This window comes from Carcharodon carcharias, chromosome 3, assembly GCF_017639515.1.
Source record: "Carcharodon carcharias isolate sCarCar2 chromosome 3, sCarCar2.pri, whole genome shotgun sequence".
Lineage (NCBI taxonomy): Eukaryota > Metazoa > Chordata > Chondrichthyes > Lamniformes > Lamnidae > Carcharodon > Carcharodon carcharias.
In genome coordinates, this window is record NC_054469.1 from 67,553,077 (window position 1) to 67,580,825 (window position 27,749).

The 27,749-nt window shown below is 43.3% G+C and overlaps 1 protein-coding gene across 1 annotated transcript in view; it reads right to left on the reverse strand.

Annotated features, from left to right (window-relative positions):
• Window positions 1-27,749, reverse strand: part of adam22 (ADAM metallopeptidase domain 22) — a 473,836-nt gene that overhangs the window by 251,651 nt on the left and 194,436 nt on the right. The window contains exons 7-8 of the mRNA XM_041183951.1: window positions 6,080-6,149; window positions 4,777-4,838 (exon numbers count right to left, since the gene is read on the reverse strand). Of these exons, the coding sequence (XP_041039885.1) occupies window positions 4,777-4,838; window positions 6,080-6,149 (132 nt within the window). The remainder of the gene's footprint in view (window positions 1-4,776; window positions 4,839-6,079; window positions 6,150-27,749) is intronic.

Below are 27,749 nucleotides of genomic sequence, written 5' to 3' on the forward strand. Positions count from 1 at the left end.
TGTGTATGGTTCTGTGTGTGTGGCTAATTTTATTAAAGACGGTTGGATTGCAAAGTTTAAGTTATCAAAGAAATGAGTTGTAAAACAAACATTTGAAATGGAGATGAGTAAACTAGGGGTGAGGTCTCAGCAGATATGATGCGAATGGAATTTGCATTTTTAGATAAGTGGAGAAGTGTTTGATTTTCAAAGGGAGCTGGAAAATGTTTATAACTGGCAAGATAAATAAGGCAGGGTTATTATGTTGACTTTTCCCAAAAGTGCCGGCCATAATGATAACATTATATTCTGGGAAAAGTAACTTCTAAAGACAAGTAGAAACAATGGGATTTACAAATCAAAACAGATAAAATATATTTAAAGAAGGTTGGAAGGCTGTGTGAGGTGTGCCCGTGTGATATCTTGAAAGGTGATTGTGTGAAACAGACTTGGGGGAAAAAGCCTCTAGCTACCCTAAAGAAGCGTGCTGTACCAGTAATCAAAGTTGAGTTAAAAGCATTTGGAAGTGCATTGTCCAGTGGGTCCTTGTGGTAATATTGCTGGATGTCTTTATAAATTTGGAATCTATTTAGACTGTCGCCTTAAAGGGGCTTTGTAGTTGGGAGTCAGGTTAAATAGAAGTTTTAGGAAATGTTATAACTGTGTTACTGTAATCTTGTATGTGTTTAAGTTTTTTCTCTTCTTTTGTTAATAAATATTTTAATTTGATCTTTAAAATCTCTCAAGGTAGTAGCGGACTCATTACTTTTGACTTCAGTGCATAAGCCTTCTCATAATAAATACAAATTGAAAAATAGTTGTGATTGTGTGGCCAACTTCTCCTTGTGGATTTGGTCAGTCTGGCAACTACCACCTGCCATATCATAACACCACCACCTTCTCAAGGGCGCTTCAGGGCAGGCAATAAATGTTGGCCTAGGCAGCGATGCCCACATCCTGTAAATGAATTTTAAAAATATATATGGCAAGTAACATTCACACCACACGAGAGCCAGGCAATGACCATCTCCAACAGGACAGAATCTAACCATCTCCCCTTGACATTTAATGGCATTACCATTGCTGAATCCTCCACTATCAACATCCTGGCAGTTACCCTTGACCAGTGCTGAACCGGACCAGCCATAAAAATACTATGGCTACAAGAGAAGGTCATAGGCTGGGAATTCTATGCTGAGTAACTCATCTTCTGACTCCCCAAAGCTTGTCGACCCTCTACAGGCACAAGACAGGAGTGTAATGGAAAACTCTCCACTTGCCTGGATGAGTGCAGCTCCAACAACACTCAACAAGCTCAATACCATCCAGGACAAAGCAGCCGACTTGATTGGCACCCCTTCCACATTCACTCCTGCCCCCACGGACACACAGATGGGCCATAAATGCTGACCTAGCCGGTGACACCATATTCTGTGAACGAATAAATTTAAAAATATCATAAACTGGGAAGATTGGTGGCTACGGTGTTATGAATGCAAGGTTTTCTAAGATGGTTATGTTTTAAACTTTCACTTTTAATTAAGTAAAATGGAGTGGTGAAGTGGGACAAATAATCAATCTACTATTAGTCCTGCCCGGTGATAAGCCTATGTAACTTGGTTAGCAAGGGGACTAAGGACCCAGATCAAATCCTATTGAATCTCAAGTGCCAGATTTAATCCCTAAACACTAAGGGAGAGGTAGCTGTTCTTGCTGGTTACAGACTTACTTACTCAGAGACCCTAGAAAGACAGACAGGGAAATAACGAACAGCAGGGGAAAAGGGCTGTTCTCTGTTAGCCGCCAAGCAGTATGAGCATGCGAACACATTCTCTGGTCAAAGGGATGGGACCAGTAGAAATTTAAGGATGCTGGAAGATTCACCCTGGCATAGCCAGGGACAGGAGTGGTCCTTCTGCTGGAAGTCGTTTTGGAGGTTCCCAGAAGACTGAGGGGAATGACTTTCAGTGGGTACCGGATGTTATGACACAGTGAAAAGGGGAGAAGTGAGCATTTTGAAAGCTGGGAGTAACTTTGGGCTTGTTCCTGTAAATACTACATGCCTGCAGAGAATGTGGTGTAAAGCATAAATGTGATGCGACATTTTTGGTCATGTTAGGAGGTTAAGTGGGGCGGTGAGTGGCAGGGGGATATCTTTTGTGTAGTTTTGTGTATTGGTTGCCTAAGTAATGTTTAGTCAATGTTGATTTTAGTTTGCTTGTTGCAGTATAAGTCTTAAATTGTGAAATTCTGCGAAGTGATCCTTTGAGTCGATCACTGGGAATTCAAATCTCTTTTTAAAGGCTACCAGTATCTCCAGGGATCGTAACAATGGTGAGAGTTCTACAAGACAACCAAGGAGGTTTAGAAGGTTAAATAAACAAAATAAGACCATACTACAGGAAAGCAATGCAGAACAAGCAAGAATTACAGATGAAAAAAGGAATAAGTAGTAAGGGATGAATTCAAGCATAAATAGACAAAAGTATGGAAGTTCATGGAGTTGTGCAGAAATTCTATGGCAAAGAGTAAAGGATTAGAATGGTTAGTTGATACAGAATGCATAAACATCATGGTTGGTATTTGCTGCCATTGCTTCTGCTCTTTGGTGAAGCTGAGTTGAGCAAATGTGGGTAAAAGGTCAGAGATGAGCTCCATCATGTCTCCTGGTCCATTCTTATATCCCTACAACTTTGTGCAGGCAGGAATAGGTGGCATTCATTGTGGATATGTTTATAATGGGCCATCAGATTATAAGTATGTATAAATGGCAGAAACACATCATCTATAACCACACTGAACATAAGGCTCTGAGAACAACCGATCGTGAGCCATCTTCCTGAACTGCTGCAGTCCATGTAATAAAGCTATTCCCACAGTTTTGTTAGGTGGGGACTTCCAAGATTTTAACCAAGTAATGATAAAACAACTGTGATGTATGTTCAAGTTAGGAAGATGTGCGACTCAGAGAGTGTGCTTGCAGCTGATGGCATTCCATCTGACTACTGCCCTTATCCTTGCAGTTGGGAGAAGTAGCAGTTTTGGGACGTGTTTCCAAAAAAGCCTTGGTGAGTTGCTGCACAGTATCCCATTGTTAGTATACACTAAATCATGATATACCAGTCAGGGAGGGAATGGATATTTATACTAGAGAATGAGGTCCTAATTGGGTCAACTTTGCCCTGTATGGTTTTGTGCTTTCTTCAGTGTTGTCACTGAACCCAACCAATCAAATCAACAGTGTTCCACTATACACCTGATTTGTGATTTGCAAATGATAGAGATTTTTTGGGGAGTCAAGAGATGAGCAATTTGCTGCAGAATACCCAGCCTCTGGCCTGCTCTATCAGCCACTATGTCCTCATGTAGGGAATGAGACAAGCAAGATAAAACTACTGGTGATAATTCATCACATACACTGCTAGGCCAAACAGCTACCAATGATCAAAAAATTCACACAGAAAAGCATCCAGTAATGGTAATGCTTTAAACCACCATTGGATGGAGAATGGCTAAGAGTAACAAGAGTCACAAATTTCTAGATGTGCTAAGAGGCTGCTACCTAATTCAACATTTAAGAAAAAGCACAAGAAAGGAAACTGTAATTAACCTAATAGGGACATTATAACAGTAAATAGGAAATACATAAAGCAGACTGTGTACTTTTTTTTTGATCACTGAATGTGACTTACTTCCTTGGTTACAGCTTATTGGTTATCTATATTATGGGAATATGAGCAGCATAGTATGGAAAAGCTGTCATTGTGCTCATATTAGAGATAAAGGAAAGGCATTCCAATATTTCAAACTGTTTAGTAAAAATGATAGTAAGGGACAGTTTAAGAAAAAGCTCAAAAGGGTTAAAAGCCAGTTAAAATACTAAAGCGAGTAAGGATATTCTGGCGATAACATGAACAGAGGTAGTTAGATATTCACTAATAAAATTGGCACTGGAGAACTGGAGAAGAGCAAATTTATGATTCTTATTTCAAAATGGATCTGCTGAGTATCTGCCAATTAGTCTGACATCACTACCAGTAAAATGATGGAATTAGTTATCAAGGACAAGGTAGCAAAGCTTTTTTGTACAAACTAATGTTAAGAGTCAACATGGATTTAAAAAAAGGAACTTATGCCAGAGTAATTTAATAGATTTTTTTTAATTGTGTAACAAAAGATAAGGACAAGGAGAAAATATTGGATAGAACAAACCTTTAAAATAAAGCCTTGAACAAACTGGAGGAATCTGTTTAGCTTGCTACCGGACCCATTCAGGTTCACTGACAGCTTTCTGATCAGCTTTGCCTCTGGGGGCCTCTAGGCCATGATAACTAAGAAACTGAGGTGGGCAGGCAGGAAGACCTATCCCATCTCATTAATTTTGCTAAGCTGCACCTCCAGCAGTTGTAGGAAAAAGCCAAGCTCTGCCCCTGGGGAACCAAAGCAAAGTAAAGGGGCAAAGATTCAGCAAAATAAGTCTCCACTCTCTCTGTCTGGCATTTAGAGCTAGGAGAATAGGCGTTCACAAGGGCAAAGATTGGAAAATTGACCCAAACCTCTTTTTCAGTCTTGACTTATCTTGAGTGCTAAGCATTCAGACATACAGCACACTCTGCTGAATACTGCCACAGCATTTCTCAAACCCAGCTATTGTGCTGCTTTATAATGCAATGTTCCAATTCAACAGGAAAAATGAACTGAACTAAAATTCTGGGTATAGATCAAAAGCTATGAAGATATTAACTATAATCTTTCTATTCTACATTTTTATGAATTTGTTAAAAGTATTGAACACACCTGTCTTTTCTTCCTCAAAAGTGCAGTTTGCCTAACATCAAAGAGATCATTCCTTTCAACATCTTCTGAAAAAAATATACATTCCAAAACATTATTCACATTAACAAAGAGTTATGGACAATTACTCAACAAAGTGTCAGTAGTCAGCTTTTAAAACTGCCGCGGTAACAGTATTATCATTGCATGTGTCACTGACATCAAATGCTGAATATAATGCCACGCCTTATGGAACATAAATTTTTCTCTGATGCTGACTTTGGAATTCATGTAGAAAACTATTTATAATAGGAGTTATTTCAAAGAGTATTATTATATTATTTCTTTCTTCAAAAATGAGAGGAATTTCCAAGGGGAATTTAAGTAAAAATCAAGGGGCTCTATTTGTCACTCCATTACCACCCTGCAGTAGCTTTAATCCCAGTATTATTACTGGTGGCTAAGGCACCTACCTGATTCAAGTGGAAGCCCAATTAATATATGCTAATTGGGATACTGTGCTGTGCATAGTCTTCGGCTGACAATATCAGCAACAATACTTTCTGGTTTCATAAACCAATAATCTCCAAGAACATAGTCTTTAAAAATGTCCATTTAATTTTTAAAAAAATTTTGCCTTCAATTATCTGTACCACATAATTTTCCCACCAAGTGGATGGGCTAATATATTTTGTCATTACTCTTCTATGAGGTAAAAATTGGCATGCATTGTGCTTGTTTTTCAGACACGAGTGCAATGCTGACCAATTTAGCAGTGGGAAAGCCTGAGCCCAATCTGCATGAGCATTTGGGCCGCTGCTAAATGTGTCAGGTGCATTTGTAAGCATTCTGCTGACTGCCTAAAATAAACTTGTTAATATGGTGTGAGCCCCAGTTTCAGGCAGCCTCCAACCTCCTCATTGGGGTACACACTGCCTGCACAGCATTGAAACTGGGTCCACAAAACGCAGCATGGTTCAAGTTCTGACCCTATAGTTTGTCACTTGTGTACACCAGCTACTCAAGTGAGTATGTGAAAAACTATGGAGGCAATTTTGACTGTGTGTTATGGTGTAAAATGCCTATAGCAAATCAGCAGCTCATTTTGAATTCTTTAGTGGGTCAAGCCACTGTGTTACCATACATAATATAGAATATATAAAGTACGTAATTTCAGAACATCATGTATTGATTCAACTTCGATCTTTCATATGAGCTCATATGTATCTTTGTGCTAAAATATACTTTCATGCCAATTAATTCTTCATGCACGGGCTAAGATTCTGTTGTTAATTCTGAAACATTCTGGACATCACTGTGATCTTACCGGATAGTAGAAGCTGCAAAGGAACATCACGGCCAGCAACCTGGTAAACTAAATGAGGCTCAGTCTCGTTCTGTGAGGGAAAACAGAAACACAATGCTGAACTGAATTAAATACCTTTATTTTCTCTGCACCAAAAACAGAGAATGTTGGAAATACACTGCAGGTCAGTCAGCAGCTGAAAATAGAAATGGTAGGTTAACAATTTGCGCGTAACATTTTGTCAATGTTCTCCTAAATTTATTTCAATTTCCAGTAGTTAGCACTTTTCATTCCAGCGTTTGTCATTATTTGTACATAACATTGCGCTTAACAAAAGAACATGAATAAGAGCAGAATTCGGACCCTCAAGACTGCACTACCATTCAATAAGATCATAGCTAATCTGATCATTGCCTTAACTCCACTTTCCAGCCTGTTCCCCATTACATTTGATTTCCTTGTATATCAAAAATTTAACTTAACCTTGAATATATTCAACTGTCCACCTTTCACTGCGCTCTGGGGTACAGGATTCTAAAGACTGTTTTTATTCTTTCAGGGATGTGGGCTTCACTGGCTAGGCCAGCATTCATTGCCCGTCCCCAAATGCCCTTGAGAATGTGGTGGTGAGCCACTTTATTGAATCGCAGAGTCCATGTGGTATAGGTACACCCACAGTGCTGTTAGGAAGGGATTTCCAGGATTTTGACCCAGCGACAGTGAAGTAATGACAATATAGTTTCAAGTCAGGATGGTGAGTGGCGTGGTGGGGAAATTGCAGGTGGTGATGTCGCCATGCATCTACTGCCCTTTTCCGTCGAGGCGTAGCAGTCGCAGCTTTAGGTTTTGCCGTTGAAAAAGCCTTGGTGAGTTGCTGCCGTGCCTCTTGTAGATGGCTGTTACCACTGTGTGTCGGTGTTGGAAGGGGTGAACATTTAAGGTGGTGGATGGGGTGGGAATCACACAGGCTGCTTTGTCCTGGATGGGCGTCAAGTTTCTTGAGTGTTGTTGGAGCTGCACTCATCCAGTCAAGTGGGAAATATTCAATTGCACAGTTGACTTAAGTCTTGTGTATGATAAGCAAGATGATAAGCAAGCTTTGGGAATCAAGAGGTGAGTTACCTCTTGAGAATTCCCAGTGTCTGACCTGCTATAGCCATAGTATTTATATGGCTGGTCCAGTTCGGTTTCTGGTCAATGGTAAGCCCCTAAAATGTTGATGGTGGGGGATTCAGTGATGGTAATGCCATTAAACGTCAAGGAAAGATGGTCAGATTGTTTAAGATGTTTGTCAACTGGCACTTGTGTGATGTGAGTGTTAATTGCCACCTATCAGCCCAAGGCTGAATGTTGTCCAAATCTTGCTGTATATGGACATGGGCTGCTTCAGTATCTGAGGAGTCGCCGATGTGCTGAACATTGTGTAATTATCAACGAACATCCCCAGTTCTGACCTTACGATGGAAGGAAGGTAATTAATGAAGCAGCTGAAGGCATTTGGGCCTAGGAAACTCCAGTAGCAATGTCCTGGAATTGAGATGATTGGCCTCCAACAACCACAACTATCTTCCTTTGTGCTAGGAATGACTCCAACCAGAAGAGTTTTCCCCTCCCGATTCCCATTGACTTCAGTTTTGCTGGGGCTCCTTGATGCTTTACTTGGTGCAAAAATGCCTTGATGACACGGGCAGTCACTCTCAACTCATCTCTTGGGTTCAGCTCTTTTGTCCATGTTATTATGAGGTCAGGAGTTGAGTGGCCCTGGTGGAACACAAACTGAGCATCAATGAGCATATTATTGCTGAGTAAGTACCACTTGATAGCGCTGTCGATGACCCCTTCCATCAGTTTGCTGATGATCAAGAGTGGACTGATGGGGCGGTAATTGGCTGGGTTCTTCTGGACAGGAAATGCCATCAGTTGCCATGGTGGGATTTGAAAGCACATCACCAGAGCATTAACGTGAGCCTCTGGATCTCACCAGTTGCTAAAGTGGGATTTGAACCCATGTCACAAGAGCATTAACATGGGATTCTGAATTACTAATCTAGTAACATTACCACTTGGCCACAGCCTCCACTTAGGATTAATGACCCTCTGAGAGAAGAAATTCCTCCTCATCTCCAACTTAAATTGGAGATCCCTTATTCTGAAACTCTGCCCCCTAGTTATAGATTCCCCCACAAATAGAACATCCTCCCAGCATCTGCCATGTTAAGCCCCCTCAGAATCTTATATATTTCAATAAGATCACCTCTCAATCCTTTAAGGTCCAGTGAGTATAGGCCCATCTTTCCTAATAACCTTCTTCCAAGGAATCAACCTAGAGAACCTTCTCTGAACGGCCTTCAGTGCAAGCATATCTCTCCTTAAACAAGGAGACCTAAAGTATACACAGTACCTAATGCCCTCTACAACTGCACCAAGACTTCCCTACCTTTATACTCCATCCCCCTTGAAATAAATGCCAGCACCCCATTTGCCTACTTAATTACTTGTTATACTTTCATGCTAACATTTTGTGATTTATGTAAGAGGAAATCAAGAGCCCTCTGTATCATATAAACCTACAAATTAGGAGCAGGAGTACGCCACTAGGTCCCTCGAGCCTGCTCCACCATTTTATAAGATCATGGCTAATCTGATTGTAACCTCAATACCACAATCCCGCCTACAGCACTCTGAAGTCTCTCGCCATTTCAATAATACTCTGCTTCTCTTATCTTCCTATCAAAGTGAACAACCTTGCATTTTCCCACATAATACTCCATCTGCCAAATTTTTACCCATTGACTTTATCTATCTATATCCCTTTGCAGGCTCTTTGGGCAGAATTTGATGCTCCCACCCTGGTGGTGAGTTTGGAGGTGGATGGGCATTTAATTGAGCAGAAGGTTATGGGATGGGGACCCCGCTACCTTCCCGCCTCCACCCAAATAAGTCAGGGGCTGGTAGGCCTCTGGATGGCATTCCCACCGGGACACTAATTTAAGCCCTTGCATGAGAAATTATTACTTATTTAAGGGCCTCATCCCTCTAGTCGCCATGCAGGATGCCCAAAGTGGGCTGCTGGTGGAGAGATCCCTCGTTCATAGGTACTCAGTGCCTGATCAAGTGACCTGGCATCAGGAAGGGCGGGTTGCCCGCTGAGAGACAACACCCTTCCCTTTCTTCTGACCTCCCTCCTCCCCTCACCAGCCAGCAACACCTACCCCATGACTCCCATCCCACCCTCAATCACCTGCAGACTGGGTCCCTTGTTAATCATTGGGCTCAGATGGGTGCATTACTGGCAGCAGCCACCACTTCCAGTGTTGCTGATAAGCAATGGAGCACTGGCAACTTCTGATTGGCCCACAGCTCTGAGGGGGTGGGGGGGGTGGGGGGGGGGGTGGGGAGCCAGGATTTCAGCCCCCGGGGCCTCAAACCCCGGGGAAGGCCTGATGCTGGCTAGTTAAATACCTGATGGGCACTTAATTCCAGCTGGCCTTCCCCAATGGTGGCAACGTGGAAGTCCTGCAGGTTCTGCAGGCGGTGGGCAAGACCACAGGTATGGCGATCCAGAACTTAGCTTTGGAGGAGCCTCAGACAGTGCCCTTGTCCAATAGGTACAAGGTTCTTGCTCCAGGTGTGGACGAGGGCACAGGCTACAGAGAGGATGAGCGAGCTGACCACAGCACCATTGTACAGAGTGCTATTCAAGTAGGAGGAGAAAAGAGAAATGCAGTAGTAACAGAGGATAGCACAGTTAGGGGAATAGATACCGTTCTCTGCAGCAAAGACAGAGGCCAGAATCTTCGGGTCGGCGAGCGAGAGCAGGCCCTGCTCGCTGATACATAAAATGGCACGCTGTGATGTCGGGCATACATCCTAATGTCACTGTGCGTCATTCAGATCTTCAGTTCAGTGGGCGCTCACCGGAGTCGGCTCTGCGCCCACCGAACTGTCAAAGACCTGTTAAGGCCATTTAAATTCCAAATAAAATAATTAACTGAGCAGGCAAAGAGACCAGGCAGATTTCACATTTATCATGAAACCTCATCCACGGGCGGGATGATGTTTCATGAAGGTTTTTAAACTTTAATAAAAATTTTTAATAAAATTCATAGACACTGTCGCATGAGGGGAGATGTCTTAAATTTTTTTTTTCCCCTTTTATTTAAATTTTTAAAAATCAAAGTAACCTCCTCAAGGCAGTTCTGTGCCTCAGGGAGACTTCAGTGCTCTTTCGCGCACATGCAGGAAAAAGTGCAGGCCCCGACTCAGCCTGCCCGCACAGGGAGCGCTCAGTACTTCCAGGTGTGCGACACACTGGGCAGGCCTTAACTGGCGTGTCACGTAATATGGCTGTGCATCCGCCCCCACCCAACCCCCGCAACGGCGAGAAATTTCGATGAGAAGGATGAACCACCCATGGTTAACAAAGGCGGTCAAGGAGAGTATCCAATCTAAAACTAAGGCATACAAAGCGGCGAAAACTAGTGATAGGCCAGAGGATTGGGAGTTTTTTTAGGAACCAGCAGCAAATGACTAAAAAGCTAATAAAGAGGGAGAAAATTGATTATGAAAGTAAATTGGCAAGAAATATAAAAAACAAACAGCAAGAGCTTCTACGGATATAAAAAGGAAAGAGAGTGGCTAAAATGAGAGTGGGACCTTTGGAGGGTGCGGCTGGAGAATTGATAACGGGGAACAGAGAAGTGGCAGATAATTGAAACAAATATTTTCCATCAGTCTTCACGGTGGAGGACACTATAAACATCCCAAAATATCAGATAAAAAGGAACTAATTGGGGAAAGGTCTTGTAACAGTCTCTATCACAAGGAACAAAGTATTTGACAAACTAATGGGACTAAAGGCAGACAAGTCACCAGGACCTGATGGCCTGCATCCAAGGGTTTTGAAGGAACTGGCTACAGAGATAGTAGAGGCATTGGTCAAAATATTCCAGAGCTCACTGGATTTCGGGAGGGTCCCAGCGGATTGGGAAACCGCTAATGTGATGCCCCTGTTTAAGAAGGGAGGGAGGCAAAAAACAGGAAACTATAAGCCAGTCAGCCTAACGCCTTTCATTGGAAAAACACTAGAGCCCATTATTAAGGAACAAATAACATGACATTTAGAAAAGCTTAGTGAAACCTAACAGAGTCAACATGGTTTTATGAAAGCTAAATCATGTTTAACAAATTTGCTAAAGGTCTTTGAGGATATAACAAGAAGAGTTGATAAAGGGGAACTGGTAGATGTAGTATATTTGGATTTCCAGAAGGCATTTGATAAAGTGCCACATAAAAGGTAATTGCACAAGATAGGAGCTCACGATATTGGTGGTAATGTATTAGCATGGATTGAGGATAGGTTAACACACGGAAGACAGAGAGTCGGGATTAATAGTTCTTTTTCAGGTTGGAAAGATGTAACTAGTGGAGTGCCACAAGGATCAGGCCTAGGGTCCCAATTATTTACATCTATATTAATGACTTGGAGGAAGGAGCAGAGTGTAATGTATCCAGATTTGCTGACGATACAAAAATAGGTGGGAAGATATGTTGTGATGAGGACATAAGGAATCTACAAGGGAATATAGATACGTTGAGTGAGTGGGAAAAAACCTGGCCAATGGAGTTTAATGTAGGAAAGTATGAGGTCATGCACTTTGGTAGGAAAAATCGAAAGGCAGACTATTACTTAGATGGAGATGGACTCCAAAAAAGTGCAGCACAGAGGGATCTGGGTCTTCTTGTGCATGAAACACAAAAAGTTAGCACGTAGATGCAGCAAGTAATTAAGAAGGCAAATGGAATTTTGGCCTGTATTGCTAGGGGGATGGAGATTAAAAATAGGGAAGTCTTGTTACAACTGTACATGGTGTTGGTGAGGCTGCACTTGGAGTGCTGTGTACAGTTTTGATCTCCGTATTTAAGAAAGGACATACTGGCATTGGGGGCAGTTCAAAACAGATTCACTAGGCTGATTCCTGGGTTGAAGGGGTTGACTTATCAAGAACGGCTAAACAGGTTAGGCCTTTATTCATTAGAGTTTAGAAGAAGGAAGGGTGACCTTGTTGAAATGTACAAGATTCTGAGGGGGTTTGACAGGATAGATGTTGAGAAAGTGTTTCCACTAATGGGGGAATCTCGAACTAAGGGACATATTTACAGAATAAGGACACTCATTTAAAACTGAGATGCGAAGGAACTTCTTCTCTCAGAGGATGATGAATGTCTGGAATTCTCTACCCCAGAGAGTTGTGGAGGCTAGATCACTGAAAGTATTTAAAAAGGAGGTAGATAGATTTTTGAAATATCGGGGAGTTGAGGACTATGAGGAGCTGGCACTAAAGAGGAATTGAGGCCTAGGGCAGACCACCCATGGATTAGAGTGCATCAGTTGGAGTTTGTTGAGAGATAGAGTTCAGTCAAGAGGGAAGGAGATGATCCTTTCATTTTCTACCTTTCCTCAGTAAGAAAAGCAGCGGCCATGGTAAGTTTTTCTTCTGTCCTTAATATTCTCTAAACTAGAGGAAGTAAAAGTAAAGGAAGTAATTTAAGGCTAAGTCATGGCAGGACAACTCAGCCAAGTGAAATGCTCCTCCTGTGCAATGTGGAAAATCAGGGACACTTCCATGTCCAAGGTGACCACGTTGCAGGAAGCGTCTCCAGCTGCAGCTACTCAAAATCAGTGTTCCGGAGCTAGAGCTGTGCCTGGAGTCACTGTGGAGCATCCGCAACAATGAGATCTTCGTGGATAGCATGTACAGTGAGGTGGTCACACCGCAGGTAAAGAGTGCACAGGCAGGAAGGGAATGGGTGACAGTGTAAAAGCACTAGACAGGTAGGGCAGGAATCTCCTGGTTCCATCTCTCTCTCTCCAACCAATTTTCCATTTTGGAAACTGCTGGGCAAGATGGTTTCTCAGGGGAATGAAGCAAGAGCCAAGTACGTGGCACCATGAGTGGCTCAGCTGCACGGTTCAGTGGGGGGAGGGGGTTAATGGGGGAATGGAGAGTGGGAGAGCAATAGTGATAGGGGATTCTATTAAAAGGGGAACAGACAGGTGTTTATGCGGCCGCAGGCATGACATCAGGATAGAATGTTGCCTCCCTGGTGCCAAGGTCAAGGATGTCACTGAGCAGCTGCAGGACATTCTGAAGGGGGAGGGTGAACAGCAATACGTTGTGGTCCATATCAGTACCCATGACATAGGTAAAAAGAGGGATGAGGTCCCATCGCCTTCTGAAAGCAGAATATAGGGAGCTAGGAAATAAATTAAAAGCAGAATTTCAAAGGTAGTATTCTCAGGATTGCTCCCAGTGCCATGTGCTAGTGAGATCAGGAACAGGAGAATAAACCAGGTGAATGCGTGGCTGGAGAGATGCTGTAGGAAGAAGGGATTTAGATTCCTGAGGCATTGAGACCAATTCTGGGTAAGATGGGACCTGTACAAGCTGGACATGTTGCACCCCAGCAGGACTGGGACCAATATCCTCACAGGGGTATTTGATAGTACTGTGGGGGAGGGTTTAAACAAGATTGGCAGGGGATGAGAATCTGAGCAAGGAGACACAAGAGAGGGAAATGAAAGATAGAAAAAAAGAAAGCAAAAGTGGAAGGCAGAGGAAACAGGGGTTGGCAGCAAATAGGGCTATAGTACAAAAAAATGATGTGTAAAAATGTTAAAAAGACAAGTCTAAAGGCACTGTATCTGATTGCAGGGAGCATGCGTAATAAGTTAGCTGAAATAACCGCGTAAAAAAAAGCAAACAGGTACAATATGATTGCGATTCCAGAAACATGGCTGCAGGGTGACTAAGGCTGGGAACGGAATATCCAAGGGTACTTGATATTTAGAACAGACAGGCAAAAAGGAAAAGGAGGTGGTGAGGTGTTGTTAGTTAAGGATGAAATCAGAGCAATAGTGAGAGAGGATATTGGCTCAGAAAATCTAGACGTAGAATCAATGTGGGTGGAGGTAAGAAGCAACATGGGGGGAAAAACATTAGTGGGAGTTGCCTATAGGCCTCAAAACAGTAGTGATAAGGTAGGGGATGACATTAAACAGGACATTAGAAATGCATGTAACAAGAGTGCTACCATAATCATGGGTGACTTTAATCTACTTGTAGACAGGGCAAACCAAATTAGCAATAATACTATGGTGGATGAATTCCTGGAATGTGTACAAGATGGTTTTTTAGACCAGTATATCAAAGAACCGACTAGGGAACAGTCTATCCTAGATTTGGTTTTGTGCAATGAGAAGGGTTTAATTAATAATCTTGTTGTGTAGGGTCCTTTGGGGAACAGTGACCATAATATGATAGAATTCTTCATTAGGATGGAAAGTGAAGTAAGCTGATCTGTTATTAGGGTCCTAAATCTTAACAAAGGAAACTATGAAGATATAAGGCATGAGTTGGCTAAGACAGATTGGGGAAATTCATTAAAAGGCATGATGATGGATAGACAATGGCTAATATTTAATTAATGAATGAATGTATGCATTGCAACCATTATAAATTGCTTTCTGGCACAAAAACACAACAGGAAAAGCAGCCCAACCATGGCTAACAAAATAAATTAAGGATAGTATTAGATCCAAAGAGGAGTCATATAAAGTTGCTAAAAAAAGTAGCAAGCCTGAGGATTGGAAGCAGTTTAGAATTCAGCAAAGGAGTACCAAGAGATTGATTAAGAGGGAAAAAATAGAGCATGAGAGTAAACTTGCAAGGGACAAAAAAGTGGACTGTAAAAGCTTCTATTAGTATGTAAAAAGAAAAAGACTAGTGAAGACAAAAGTGAATCCCTTACAGTCTGAAATGTGAGAATTTATAAATAGAGAACAAGAAAATGGCAGAGCAATTAAATACCTACTTTAGTTCTGTCTTCATGAAGGATGTCACAAATAACTTCCCAGAAATACTGGGGTACCAAGGGTCTAGTAAGAAGAAGGAGTTGAAGGAATTAATATTACTAAAACAATGGTGCTGAAGAAATTAATGGGGCTGAAAGCCAATAAACCCCCAGGTCTGATGATCCACATCCCAAGGTACTAAAGGAGGTGGCCATGGAAATAGTAGATATGTTTGTTGTCATCTTCCAAAATTCTGTAGATTCTGGAACAGTCCCGGCAGATTGGAGGGTGGCAAATGTAACCCCACTATTTAATAAAGGAAAGAGGGAGAAACAGCAAATTACCGGCTGGTTAGCCTAACATCAGTAGTAGGGAAAATGCTAGAGTCTATTATAAAGGATGTGAAACAGGACACTTAGAAAATATGAATGGAATTAGACAAAGTTAACATGAAAATCATGTCTGACAAACCTACTGGAGTTTTTTGATGAAGTATTTAGCAGAATAGATAAGAGAAAACCAGTGGATGTGGTGTATTTGGATTTTCAGAAAGCTTTTGATAAAGTTCCACATAAGAGGTTAGTGTGTAAAATTAAAGCACATGGGTTTGGGGCAATAAACAGGCATGGATTGGGGACTGGTTAGCAGACAGGAAACAGAGAGTACGAATAATTTGGCCTTTTTCAGAGTGGCAGGCAGTGACCAGTGGGGTACCGCAAGGATTAGTACTTGGGCCCCGGCTGTTCACAACATATATCAATGACTTGGATGGAGGGAACCAAATGTAGTATTTTCAAGTTTGCTGACAACATGAAACCTGGTGGGAATGTGCAATGAGGATGGTGTTAAGAGGCTTCAAGGCGATTTAGGCAGGTTGAGTGAGTGGGCATATACACAGCAGATGAAATATAACGTGGATAAGAGTGAAGTGTGAAGTACTTCGGTAGGTAAAACGGAATGGCAGAGTATTATTTAAATGGTGATAGATTGGGAATGTTGATGTACAAAGGGATCTGGGTGTCCTTGTACACCAATCACTGAAAGCAAGCATGCAGATGCAGCAAGCAGTTAAGAAGGCAAATGGTATGTTGGCCTTCATTGTGAGAGGACTCGAGTACAGGAGCAAGGATGTCATACTGCAGCTGTACAGGGCATTGGTGATACCACAGCTGGAGTATCGTGTGCAGTTTTGGTCTCCTTACCTAAGAAAGGATATACTTGTCGTAGAGGGAGTGCAGTGGAGGTTCACCAGACTGATTCCTGTGATGGCAGGATTGCTGTATGAGGGGAGATCGGATAGACCAGGCCTGTATACAGTGAGTTTAGAAGAATGAGAGGAGATCTCATTGAAACATATAAAATTCTGACAGGGATGGACAGACTGGATGCAGGGATGAAATTTCCTCTGGCTGGGGGTCACAGTCTCTGGATACAGGGTAAACCATTTAGGACTGAGATGAGGAGAAAGCTCTTCACTCAGAGGGTGGTGAACCTATGGAATTCTCTACCATCGAAGGTTGTAGAGGCCAAGTCACTGAATATATTTATGAAGGAAGTAGATCGATTTCTGGATTCTAAAGCCGTCAACAGGCATGGGGAGAGCGTGGGAGTTCGGCATTGGGATAGAGGATCAGCCATTATCATATTGAATGGCGGAGCAGGCTCAAAGGGCCAAATTACTTACTCCTGCTATTTTCTATGTTTCTATCTATGTTTCTATGTTCTTGTGTACAGTAAATATTATGCTGCCAGTCTTTGTGTCATCGACAAACTTGGATATCTGATTCTCTATTGTGTTATCTAAGTCGTTAATAAGTCTAGAGATTAGTTGAGGCCCCAACACAGATCCTTGTGGAACACCACAAGTCACTTCCTTTCAATTCGTCTACAAAACCATTATGCATGTATTTGTTTCTATCAACTAATCAACCTCCTAAACAGGTGAATCTGAGGCCTTCAATTTCATGAGCCTTCATTTCAGCTGGAAGCGTCTTGGATGGAATCTTATCAAATGCCTTCTGGAAGTCCGTATAAACTACATCAATAAATATTCCCCTGTCTACTACTTTAGTTACATCTTCAAAAAATTCAATTAAGTTAATTAAATATGATCTAACCTTTATCAATCCATGTTGACTCTCTCTCATCAGCTCAAATTTCTCTAAGTGCTAAGACACTCTGTCCTTAATTATAGATTCCAATAACATCCCCACAAAGGATTTTGACCAATTCTATAATTCCTTGGTTTCTCTCCTCAGAGGTCTTAGGCACAACCATTTTCAGCTCCTTTCTCAATGATCTTCTCTCCATCAGAAGATCAGAAGAGGAGATGCTCACTGATGATTGCACAATATTCAGTATCATTCCCAATTCTTCAAATACTGAAGCAGTCCATATCCTTAAGCAGCAAGACTAAGACAATCTTTCAGGCTTGGGCTAAGTGGCAAGTGACATTCACACCATACAAGTGCCAGACAATGACAATCTTCAACAAGAGAGAATCCAACCATCTCCTCTTGACACTCAATAGCATTATCATCACCTAATTCGCCACTTATCAACATCTTGACGGGGATCATTGACCAGAACCTGAACTGGATCAGCCATATCAATACTGTGCTACAAAAGCAGGTCAGAGGCTGGAAGTTCTGAGGCAATTAACTCACCGCCTGCCTCTCCAAAGCTCTCTCACCATCTTCAAGGCACAAGTCAGGAGTGTGATGGAATACTCTCCATTTGCCGAATGACTGCAGCTCCAACAACATTCAAGAAGCTCAACACCATCCAGGACAAAGCAGCCCACTTGAATGGCACCCCATTTACCAAGCTAAATATTTACTCCCTCCATCAACAATGTGCAGTGGCAACAGTGTGTACTATATACAAGATCTACTACAGGAACTCACCAAAGCTCTTCAACAGCATCTTCCAATCCCGTGGCCTTTACTATCTCAAAGGACATGGGCAGTAGACAGACAGTGGCAGCAGTGGTCAGTGCCATTACCTTGGAAACCAGCACCTGCAAGTTCTCCTCCAAGCCACACACCATCCTGACTGGATCTATATTGCTATTCCTTCACTGTCACCGAGTCAAATTCCTAGTAAAACTGTTGGGTGTACCTACACCTCATGGACTACAGTGGTTCAATCAGGTGGCTCACCACCACCTTCTCAAAAGCAATAAGGGGTGGGCAATAAATCCTGCCCTCGCTAGTAACACCTACATTCCATGAATGTTTTTTTTTAAACCCTTCTTAAATAATGCTCTTGTACTTGCAATTTTCCAATCTAAAATTTCTAAAAAATCTGATGTGGAAACGATCAGATCCTAGGGATATGTCAGACCAAATTTTAATTGGTCCACCACTGACGGCCTTGCCTTAAGCTGCCTAGCTTCTGGACTGTCCTGTTGTAAACATCTCAGATTTTCTTGGCAGAATCATCCCAGATTTGCACTAAGTGCGGTAGTGGGTGAGAAAAATGACGTTTTACCAGCCAGCCACAATGGTGTCCTTTTGCTTCGTATCGTCTCATTCCCAGCGTGTCCCGCCTGATTAATAATGCATTACCAGGAAGCACGCCGGGTTGCTGGAGGGACAGCCTCTGATTCGCCCACCCTGCCATCACCTCAGGCCTTCAGCAATCTGGGGGCCACATTTAAAGGGCTCCTCTGCACAGAGCTTGTTTTCTCTAAGGCATCAGAAGCTGCCTGAAACTCATGGCTGCCAAAGAGAGAAAACATGCTGTCCTCAAATTTAGCAATGCCTCCCTCGGGCACCTATTGGAGGCCTGCCGCGAAATCCTCTACCCCTGGTCTGAGCGAAGATCAGCAAACAAGATGACAAATCCATCATGGGAAGTAGTGGCAGCAGTGGTCAGTGCCATTGCCTTGGAAATCAAGACAGCTACACTGTGCCAAAGAGGGTGAATGATCTTCACTTCTCTGCCGGGGTAAGTCACACTCTTCTCATCACTCTCAACTCATAAGCCCAACACACATCCATAGGGATCTCACTCACAGCCACTTCAAGGGACATCACCATTCACTCTCTCACACACACTTTCATCTGCTCTGCGGATCGTTCCTCATCCCATCCATGGCACCACCCACTACCCATACATGCCAGGCATCCTTATCACCTGGCCTGGCAGGTGTCCTGCTTACACTCTCTCCATCCCTATTCATGCAGAACAAGCTGGCACACAACTAAAAGGAGAGGTCGCAGACTGGTGTGGAATGCCTGACATCAAGGTCCTAACAGACTTTAAAAATAGCTGGTTGGTACCTATCTGGACCATTCAAGTGCTGATGGTGACGTCGGCAGTGCTCAACCAAGTAAAGTTCCAGCAGTGCAACGTCCATCGGACAATCATGCTGTGCATGAGTTCCCATGTTCCGCAGTCCCCTGCCATGCACTAATTATTTCTTCTTGCTTTCACAGACACATCTGGGAAGAAGGCAAGGTCCTCAACTCAAGCCCCGAAGATGCCTTGGAAGAACATTCTGCTGACACCCTCATTGAAGAAATGTCACAGTGCTCACACATACCCTCCACCAGCGCAGAGACACACACCTTGATGGGACCTAGCTCTAAAGTAGTGTCGGGGTCACAATCTGGTGAGCACATCACAATGTCTGATCCACAGCAGGTGGCAGCAGGGACTTCCTAGGTTTCAGGCACTCGGAGGACTGCTGGAGACCAGAAATCTGCTGAATCCGAGTCAGGTGACGAGCCTCTGGACTTGGTCATACTTCAGTTGCTGGAGTTGCAAAGGCAAGATTGGGAATCTCAGGAAGGGATGACCACTGCACTCCTCTGATTGCAAGGCACATCTGCCTTCATTCTGAGCTGATAGCGCCAGCATGCCAACACACCAAGGTCAACACTGGTAGGATGGCAGCTGCCATGACGACCTTGGTCCATAGGAACATAGGAACAGGGAAAGGCCATTCAGACCATCAAATCTGCTCCACCATTCAATACAACCAAGGCTGACTGAAGACTTCAATGCATTTTACCTACACTATCCCCATAACCCTTTATGTTATTGTTAATCAGAAATCTATCAATCTCTACTTTAAACAGGCTCTTCCATGGCTATCTGGGGTAGAGAATTCCAAAGATTCACAACCCTCTGAGTAAAGAAATTTCTCCTCATCTCCGTCCTAAGTGACTTCCCTCCTGTTTTGAAATAGTGTCCCCTGGTTCTAGACTCCCCAACCAGGGGAAACATCATACCTCCATCTCCCCTGTCTATTCTTTTAAATATTTTGTAAGTTTCAATGAGATCATCTCTCATTCTTTGAAACTCTAGAGAATACAGACTCAGTTTCCCTAATCTCTCTTCATAAGACAGTCCCGCCATCCCCGGAAAAAGTCTGGTGAACCTTTGTTGCACTCCCTCTATGGCAATAATATCCTTTCTGAGGTAAGGAGACCAAAACTGCACACACTGCTCCAGGTGCAGCCCAACCAAGCTTCTATACAATTGAAGCAAGACTTCACCACTCCCATAGTCAAATCCTCTTGTGATAAGGGCTAACATTCCATTAGCCTTCCCAATTTCCTGTTGCATCTGCATGTTAGCTTTCGGTGATTTACAGACAAGCACACCCAGTTCCCTCTGTACATCGACACTTTCTAATCGTTTACCATTTAGGAAATACTCTGCACATCTGTTCCTTCTACCAAAGTGGATAACTTCACATTTTTCCACATTATATTCCATCTGCCATGTTCTTGGCCACTCACTAAGTCTGTCCAAAACCTCTTGTAGCCACTTTATATCTTCCTCGCAACACGTTCCTTTAAATCACCTGTAGCCTCTCCTTTATCAATTTTGTTAGTAACGTTCTCAAAAAACTCCAAGTTCATCAAACATGATTTCCAATTCGCAAATCCATGCTAACTATGCCCAATCAGATCATGGTTATCCAAGTATCCATTTATCACATCCTTTATAATAGATTCTAGCATTTTCCCTACTACTGAGGTAAGGCTAACAATCTCCTCTGTAGTTTCCTGTTTTCTCTCTTCCTCCCTTCTTAAATAATGAGGTGACATTTGCTTCCAATCTTCAGGATCCATTGCAGAATCTGTAGAATTTTGGAAAATGATTACCAATGCATCCACTATCTCTATAGCAACCTCTTTCAACACGCTGGGATGCAGAATATCAGGCCCCGGGGACTTATCAACTTTCAGTACTGTTAATTTCTCCAATATAGCCTTCTTACTTATACTAATTTCTTTCAACTCCTTGTTCTCCGTAGTCCCTTGGATCTCTAAATCTGGGAGATTTCCTATATCTTTCTCAGTGAAAACAGACACAAAGTCATTTGGCTTCTCTGGCATTTATCTAATCCCCATTATGAATTCTCCTGACTCTGCCTGTAATGAGCCCACATTTGTCTTAGCCAAACATTTCCTTTTCCCATGCCCATAGAAGTTTTTACAGTCCATTTTTATGTTTTTTGCTAGATTGCATTCATACTCTATTCTTCCTTCCTTTTACCAGTTTCTTGGTCTTCCTTTGCTGTATTCTAAAAACTTCCCAATCCTCATGTTTACTACTACTTCTGGAAACTTTATAAGCCTTTGCTTTTAATTTTCTACAATCCTTAACTTCCTTTGTCAGCTATGATTAACTGACTTTTTTGGGTTTTTGCATCTTAAAGGAATATATAGGTGCTGTAAGCTATGTAATAGTTCTTTGAAGACTATCCATTGCCTATGTACAGTCATACCTTTTGATGTGTTTTCCCAATCCACCTCAGCCAATTTGTCCCTCATGCCTTCATAACTTCCTTGATTCAACTTTAACACCTTTGCTTCACAGTGAACTACCTGAATTTCAAACATAAAGTAAAATTCTATCATATTGTGGTCACTCATCCCTAAAGGTTCTTTTACAACCAAATTATTAATTAGCCCTTTTTCATTATATAATAGAGGCATAGATTATAAAAGTAGGCAGGTCATGTTGGACTTGTATAGAACCTTAGTGAGGCCACAGCTGGAGTACTAATGTGCAGTTCTGATCACCACATTATAGGAAGGATGTGGTTGCAATGGAGGGGGTGCAGAGGAGATTCACCAGGATGTTGCCTGCGATGAAACATTTAAGTTATGAAGAGAGGTTAGATAGACTTGGGTTGTTTTCATTGGAGCAGAGAAGACTGAGGGGGCGACCTGATCGAGGTGTGCAAGATTATTAGAGGCATGGACAGGGTGGTTAGGGAGCAGCTGTTCCCTAAAGGAACAGGGTCAGTCATGAGAGGACACAAGTTCAAGGTGAGGGGCAGGAGGTTTAAGGGGGATGTGAGGAAAAACGTTTTTACTCAGAGGGTGGTGACGGTCTGGAAGGCGCTGCCTGGGAGGGTGGTGGAGGCGGGTTGCCTCACATCCGTTAAAAAGTACCTGGATGAGCATTTGGCATGTCATAGCATTGAAGGCTATGGGCCAAGTGCTGGTAAATGGGATTAGGTAGGTAGGTCAAGTGTTTCGCACGTGTCGGTGCAGACTTGATGGGCCGAAGGGCCTCTTCTGCACTGTGTGATTCTGTGATTCTGTGAATACTAGCTCTAAAATAATCTGTCCTCTCGTTGGCTCCTCAACATATTGCTCTAGAAAACCATCCCTAACATACTCCAGAAACTCTTTTTCCACAGCATTAGTGCTCAATTGGTTTATTCAGCCTATATGCAGATTGAAATCACCCGTGATTACTGCATTGATCATGCTACATGCTTCTTTCATCTCCTGATTAATACCATGTCCCACATTACCACTATTGTTTGGTCGCCTATAAACTACTCCAACCAATGTCTGCTGCCCTTTGCTGTTTCTTAGCTCCACCCAAACAGATTCCACACGTTGTTCTTCCGATCTGAGATCCTCCCTTACTAATGCACTAATCCCTTATTATCAACACAACTCCATTTCCTTTCCCTTCTACTCTGTCCTTCCTAAAATTCGAACATCCTAGAATATTCAGTTCCCAGCCTTGGTAACCATGCAGCCATGTTTCCGTAATGACAATTATATCATACGAATTTACCTCTATTTGTGCCTTTAGATCATCTACCTTATCGCAAATGCTGTGCACATTCAGGTAGAGTGCACTTAACATTGTCTTTTTGACATCATTTTGCATTCAAAGCATTCTCAATGCTCGGCTTTGTTTCCCCATCCTTCTATTCTCATTACTACTTCCTGTTACCAACTTTACTTTCTTCCAGTTTGGGTCACCCCTCAGGTTCCCAACCCCCCGGACAAACTAACTTAAATCCACCCCAAAAGCACTCGCAAATCTCCCCGTGAATATATCAGTCCCAGTCCTGTTAAGATGTAACCCGTCCAGCTTGTACAGGTCCCACCTGCTCCAGAACCGGTCCCAATGCCTCAGAAATCTGATGCCCTCCCTCCTACACCAGTTCTCCTGCCACCATATTTAATCAATCAATCCTCTTATTCTTAAGCTCACGAACATGTGGCACTGGGAGTAATCCTGAGTTTACTGCTCTTGAGGTTCTGCTTTTTAATTTCCTTCCTAAGTCCCTGAAATCTGCTTTCAGGACCTCACCCCTCTTCCCACCTATATCGTTGGTACCAATATGGACCACGACTTCTGGCTGGTCCCCCTCTCCCCAGAGGATGTCCTGCAGCTACTCCGTGACATCCTTGGCCCTGGCACCAGAGAGGTAGCACACCATACCGGATTCACATTTACTGCCACAGAAACGCCTGTCTATGCAATCCCTTACCACTATTGCCCTTCCATTCTTCTTCCTCTCCCCTTGTACAACTGAGCTGCCCATGGCTAGGCACTGGCTGCTCTCCCCTGAGGAACCATCGCCCTCATCAGCATCCAAATTGGAAAACCGATAAGCGAGCAGGATAGACTCAAGCGACTCCTGCACTACCTGGCTGGTTCTCTTGGACTGCCTGGCGGTCACGCATTCCCTCTCTGGCTGTACGCTTCTGACCTGCGGTGTGACCACCTCCCAAAACGTGCTATCCACGTGGTCCTCTGCCTCGCGGATACACAGCAGTGACTCCAACCACCGCTCAAGTTCTGAAACCCAGAGCTTAAGCCTTGCTTAAGTTAGTGACACTTCCTACAAAAACATTTGTCAGGGACACATGGAGTGTCCACGACTTCACGCATACCACAAGATGTACAGTCCGCTTGGCCGAGCTGACCTGCCATCTCATAACTCTAAAAACTATTTATTACACTTAGAGTAAGTAGAATGAGTAGAATAAATTACTAGTAACTTAATTTTACTACGCTTACGGTAACTTTACCTTACATTGGTTTACTTTATTACTTTATTTCAATTTGACTTGATTTAACTTTGCTTCCCTATTGCTAGTGTTCCTTACTGAAGTCCAAGTAACTACTTCTTTATAAATGACACATTTTTCTAGTTTTAAGCTGGTTAAACACAGTCCCTAACAGCAGCTTCTCACCAACTAATGAACTTACAGTTTTCCTGTGATGTCACTCCTGGATGTTTTCAAAATCAGCCCACTGCCCGAATAAAGGTGTCCCTCTCAGGTCTGGCTGCCTCCACTCCCGGAAGGTGAGTGAAGGCCCCGAACCTCGCCCTCTATTTATCTACTGCCCGAGTAGAAACGTCCCTCACAGGTCCGGCTGTCTCCGCTCAGGGAAGGTGAGACGTTGGCCCCACACTGCTGGGCGGGCTGAACAGTATGCTCCTGAAGGGTTCAACTCACGAAGGATGCCATAGGACCAGGAGAGATTAGCTAGACGCAGGATCTACAGACAGCACGTGTCATTCACGCAGATGACCCCGAGAACCAGTGTCGCTGCAAACTGCGCATGTCCAAGGAACATATACCACCTGCTTCAGGATTTGGCACCACAGGGACTTGGAGGGAATCCACTGCCAGTGGCCATGAAAGTGACTGGGGCACTCAATTTTTAGGCCAGTGGCTCCTTCCAGGGCTGCACCTCAACAATATGTTCATATATTCATATGTTGCATGACACCCTCTGGACTGTATTTCAGGGCTCCACCAGACCGGTCCAAGCACAGGAGCCTCATTTTCAACATCCCAGTGGTTTGCTCCACCAAAGTGCGAGTTGCAGCATGAGCTTTGTTGTACCTTCTCTCTGCTGCACACTGAGGCTGCTGCACAGCCATCATCAGCCACGTCCTCTGTGGGTAGCCATTGTCCCCCAAGGAATCAACCCAGCAGCCTGTGTGGACCCTGGAGGACGTAATGGATCTGGAGCCTATTGAGAATGTAGGAATTGTGCACAGACCTGTAGTATGCTTTTGGGGTGGTTGCACACCAGCTGAACATTCAGTGAGTAAAAGCCCTTGCGGATGATGTAATTGACTGCTTGTTGCCAAAGAGATCTAAGTGTCATGTGAGTGCAGTCAATTGCACCCTGCACCTGTAGGAAACCTGAGATCTGCACAAATCCCAATGCCCTTACTTCCTGGCTTTCCTGCCTTCACAAATATGCCAACTGTGACCTCCTGGGCGCACTTGTATTGAGGCTTGCGAGATCCACAGAGATCACCAGGCACAGAAATTCTCCTAACCCGCTGCGCAGTTAGCTTGAACCATGGGGAGACTGATCCAAAATTTAAGGAGACATTAAGGAGACACTAGTGCCTCCACTAGTGACTGCTCCATGGTCAGCTTTTGCAAGCAGATTGTACAACATGCCCACTCATCCAATTGTTCTGCAGCCCCCTAAAATGTTCAATAATTTGCGGTCTGTGCCTGAGGGGTGACAAGTTCTGGAGCATTTGGTGGCACTTTCATGCCTGTGCGTTGCTTCAGAGGGCAGATAAGCTAGAAGTCCAACTCCAAGCATGTCAATGTAGCTGCACCTGAACTGTCTCAGCTGTGAAAGAATGCTCACTTCATACACAGTTTCGCTAATGCATGGCCGCTTCCCTCCCCACCTACCTCCACTATGGTTTCAATTGCAGCCGGTTTCATAATATTTCTTGAGGGTGAAAATGGGAAATGGTGGCCTGGGAAGCCAAGAAAATAATGCGAATTGTAAAGAGCACTCTGGCTGCAGGGACTCACACTAGTAGAGGTGGTGGACATGGCATTCTTTTTATCTAACACATTAGGGGAAATACTACATGGGGGAAATGCTGAAGAAAATTTCCCAATAGAATGTTATATTGACAATCAATCCCTTTGGGATAACATAAACTCTACAAAGAGTGTGAGTAAAAAAGAATACTGATTGATATTGCAAGTCTAAAACAAATGGTGGCGAAAAAGGAAATCTCAAAGCTCCAATAGGTTGGTGCAAGCTATCAGTTATCAGATTGTTTCATCAAAAGGAATGTCTCTCGTGAAAAATTATGGCGGGGGGTGGGGTATTAGATGAGGGTCAACTCAGGATGTGAGTTTGAAAATGTGTGACTTACTTCTGTCTTCACAGTTTTTTGTCTGAAGAGAAAATGCACGTTATTTTTTTTCCTTAAAAAAGGGGAAGCTGTTGATGTAGGAATTGTGCTGCAAGAGAGTACATGCTTTAAATTGGTAATCAAGTGCAGCTGTCCCCAACTGGAGATGGATTAGGGCTTCATTACAAAAGTATAAAAAAGTGCTCAAACTGGGTATTGGGGGAATTGGAAGAGTCTGTGTCTTTGCCCTGCAGGCTTAGAAATAAATATGTTTTAAGTTACAGGCTGGCTTCAGACTCATTCTTTCCTCAACATATGAATATTGGATTTAACAAGGATGATGTGAGGCATGGAGCGAATTTACTGGTGGTGGTGTTCTCATTCATCTCCTGCCCTTAACATCTTGGTGGTAGAGGTTGTGGGTTTGGAAGATCCTGTTGAAGGAGCCTGGTGAATTGCTGCAGTGAGGGGAGGTGGTAGCATAGTGGTATGGTCACTGGAAGTATTCCAGAGACCCATGGGAATGCCCTGGGGATCTGGTTTCGGAATCCCACCATAGCAGATGGTGAAATTTGAATTTGATAAAAATCTGGAATTAAAAGTCTAATGATGACCATGAAATCCATTGCCGATTGTGGTAAAAAAAAACCCATCTAATGCCCTGGTTTGGCCTATATATGAGTCCAGAACAAGAGTATTGTAGTTGACTCTTAAATGCCCTCTGAAATGGCCTAGCAAGCCACTCAGTTGTATCAAACTGCTTAAAAAGCCTCAAAGCAATAAAACCGGAGAGACCGCCGAGCACCTGGAATGGCAATGGCAAACTCAGCCTTGTCGACCCTGCAAAGTCTTCCTTATTAACATCTGGGGGCTTGTGCCAAAATTGGGACAGCTGTCTCTCAGACTAGTAAAGCAACAGCCTGACATAGCCGTCCTCACGGAATCATACCTTACATATAGTACCATCACCACCCCCAGGTATGTCCTACCCCACTGGCAGGACAGAGCCAGCAAAGTGGTATAAAGAGTTTCCCTAGGAATCCTCAACTTTGACTCCAGACTCCATGAAGTCTCATCATCAGGTCAAACATGGGCAAGGAAACCTCCTACTGATTACCACATACTGCCCCTTTCAGCTAGATGAATCAGTAGTCCTCTACATTGAACACCACAAGAGGAAGCAGTGAGGGTGGCAAGGGTGCAGAATGTACTCTGGTTGAGGGACTTCAATCAGTAGCATCACTTCTGACCAAGTTGGTCGAGTCCTAAAGGACATAGGGCAGGGTCTGCATCTGCGGCAGATGGTGAGGGAACAAGGGGGAAAAACATACTTGACCTGCCGCAGATGCATTTCACCATCTGCCATGGTGGGATTCAAATCCAGGCCCCCAAAGCATTACTCTGGAATACCAGTCCAGTGACAA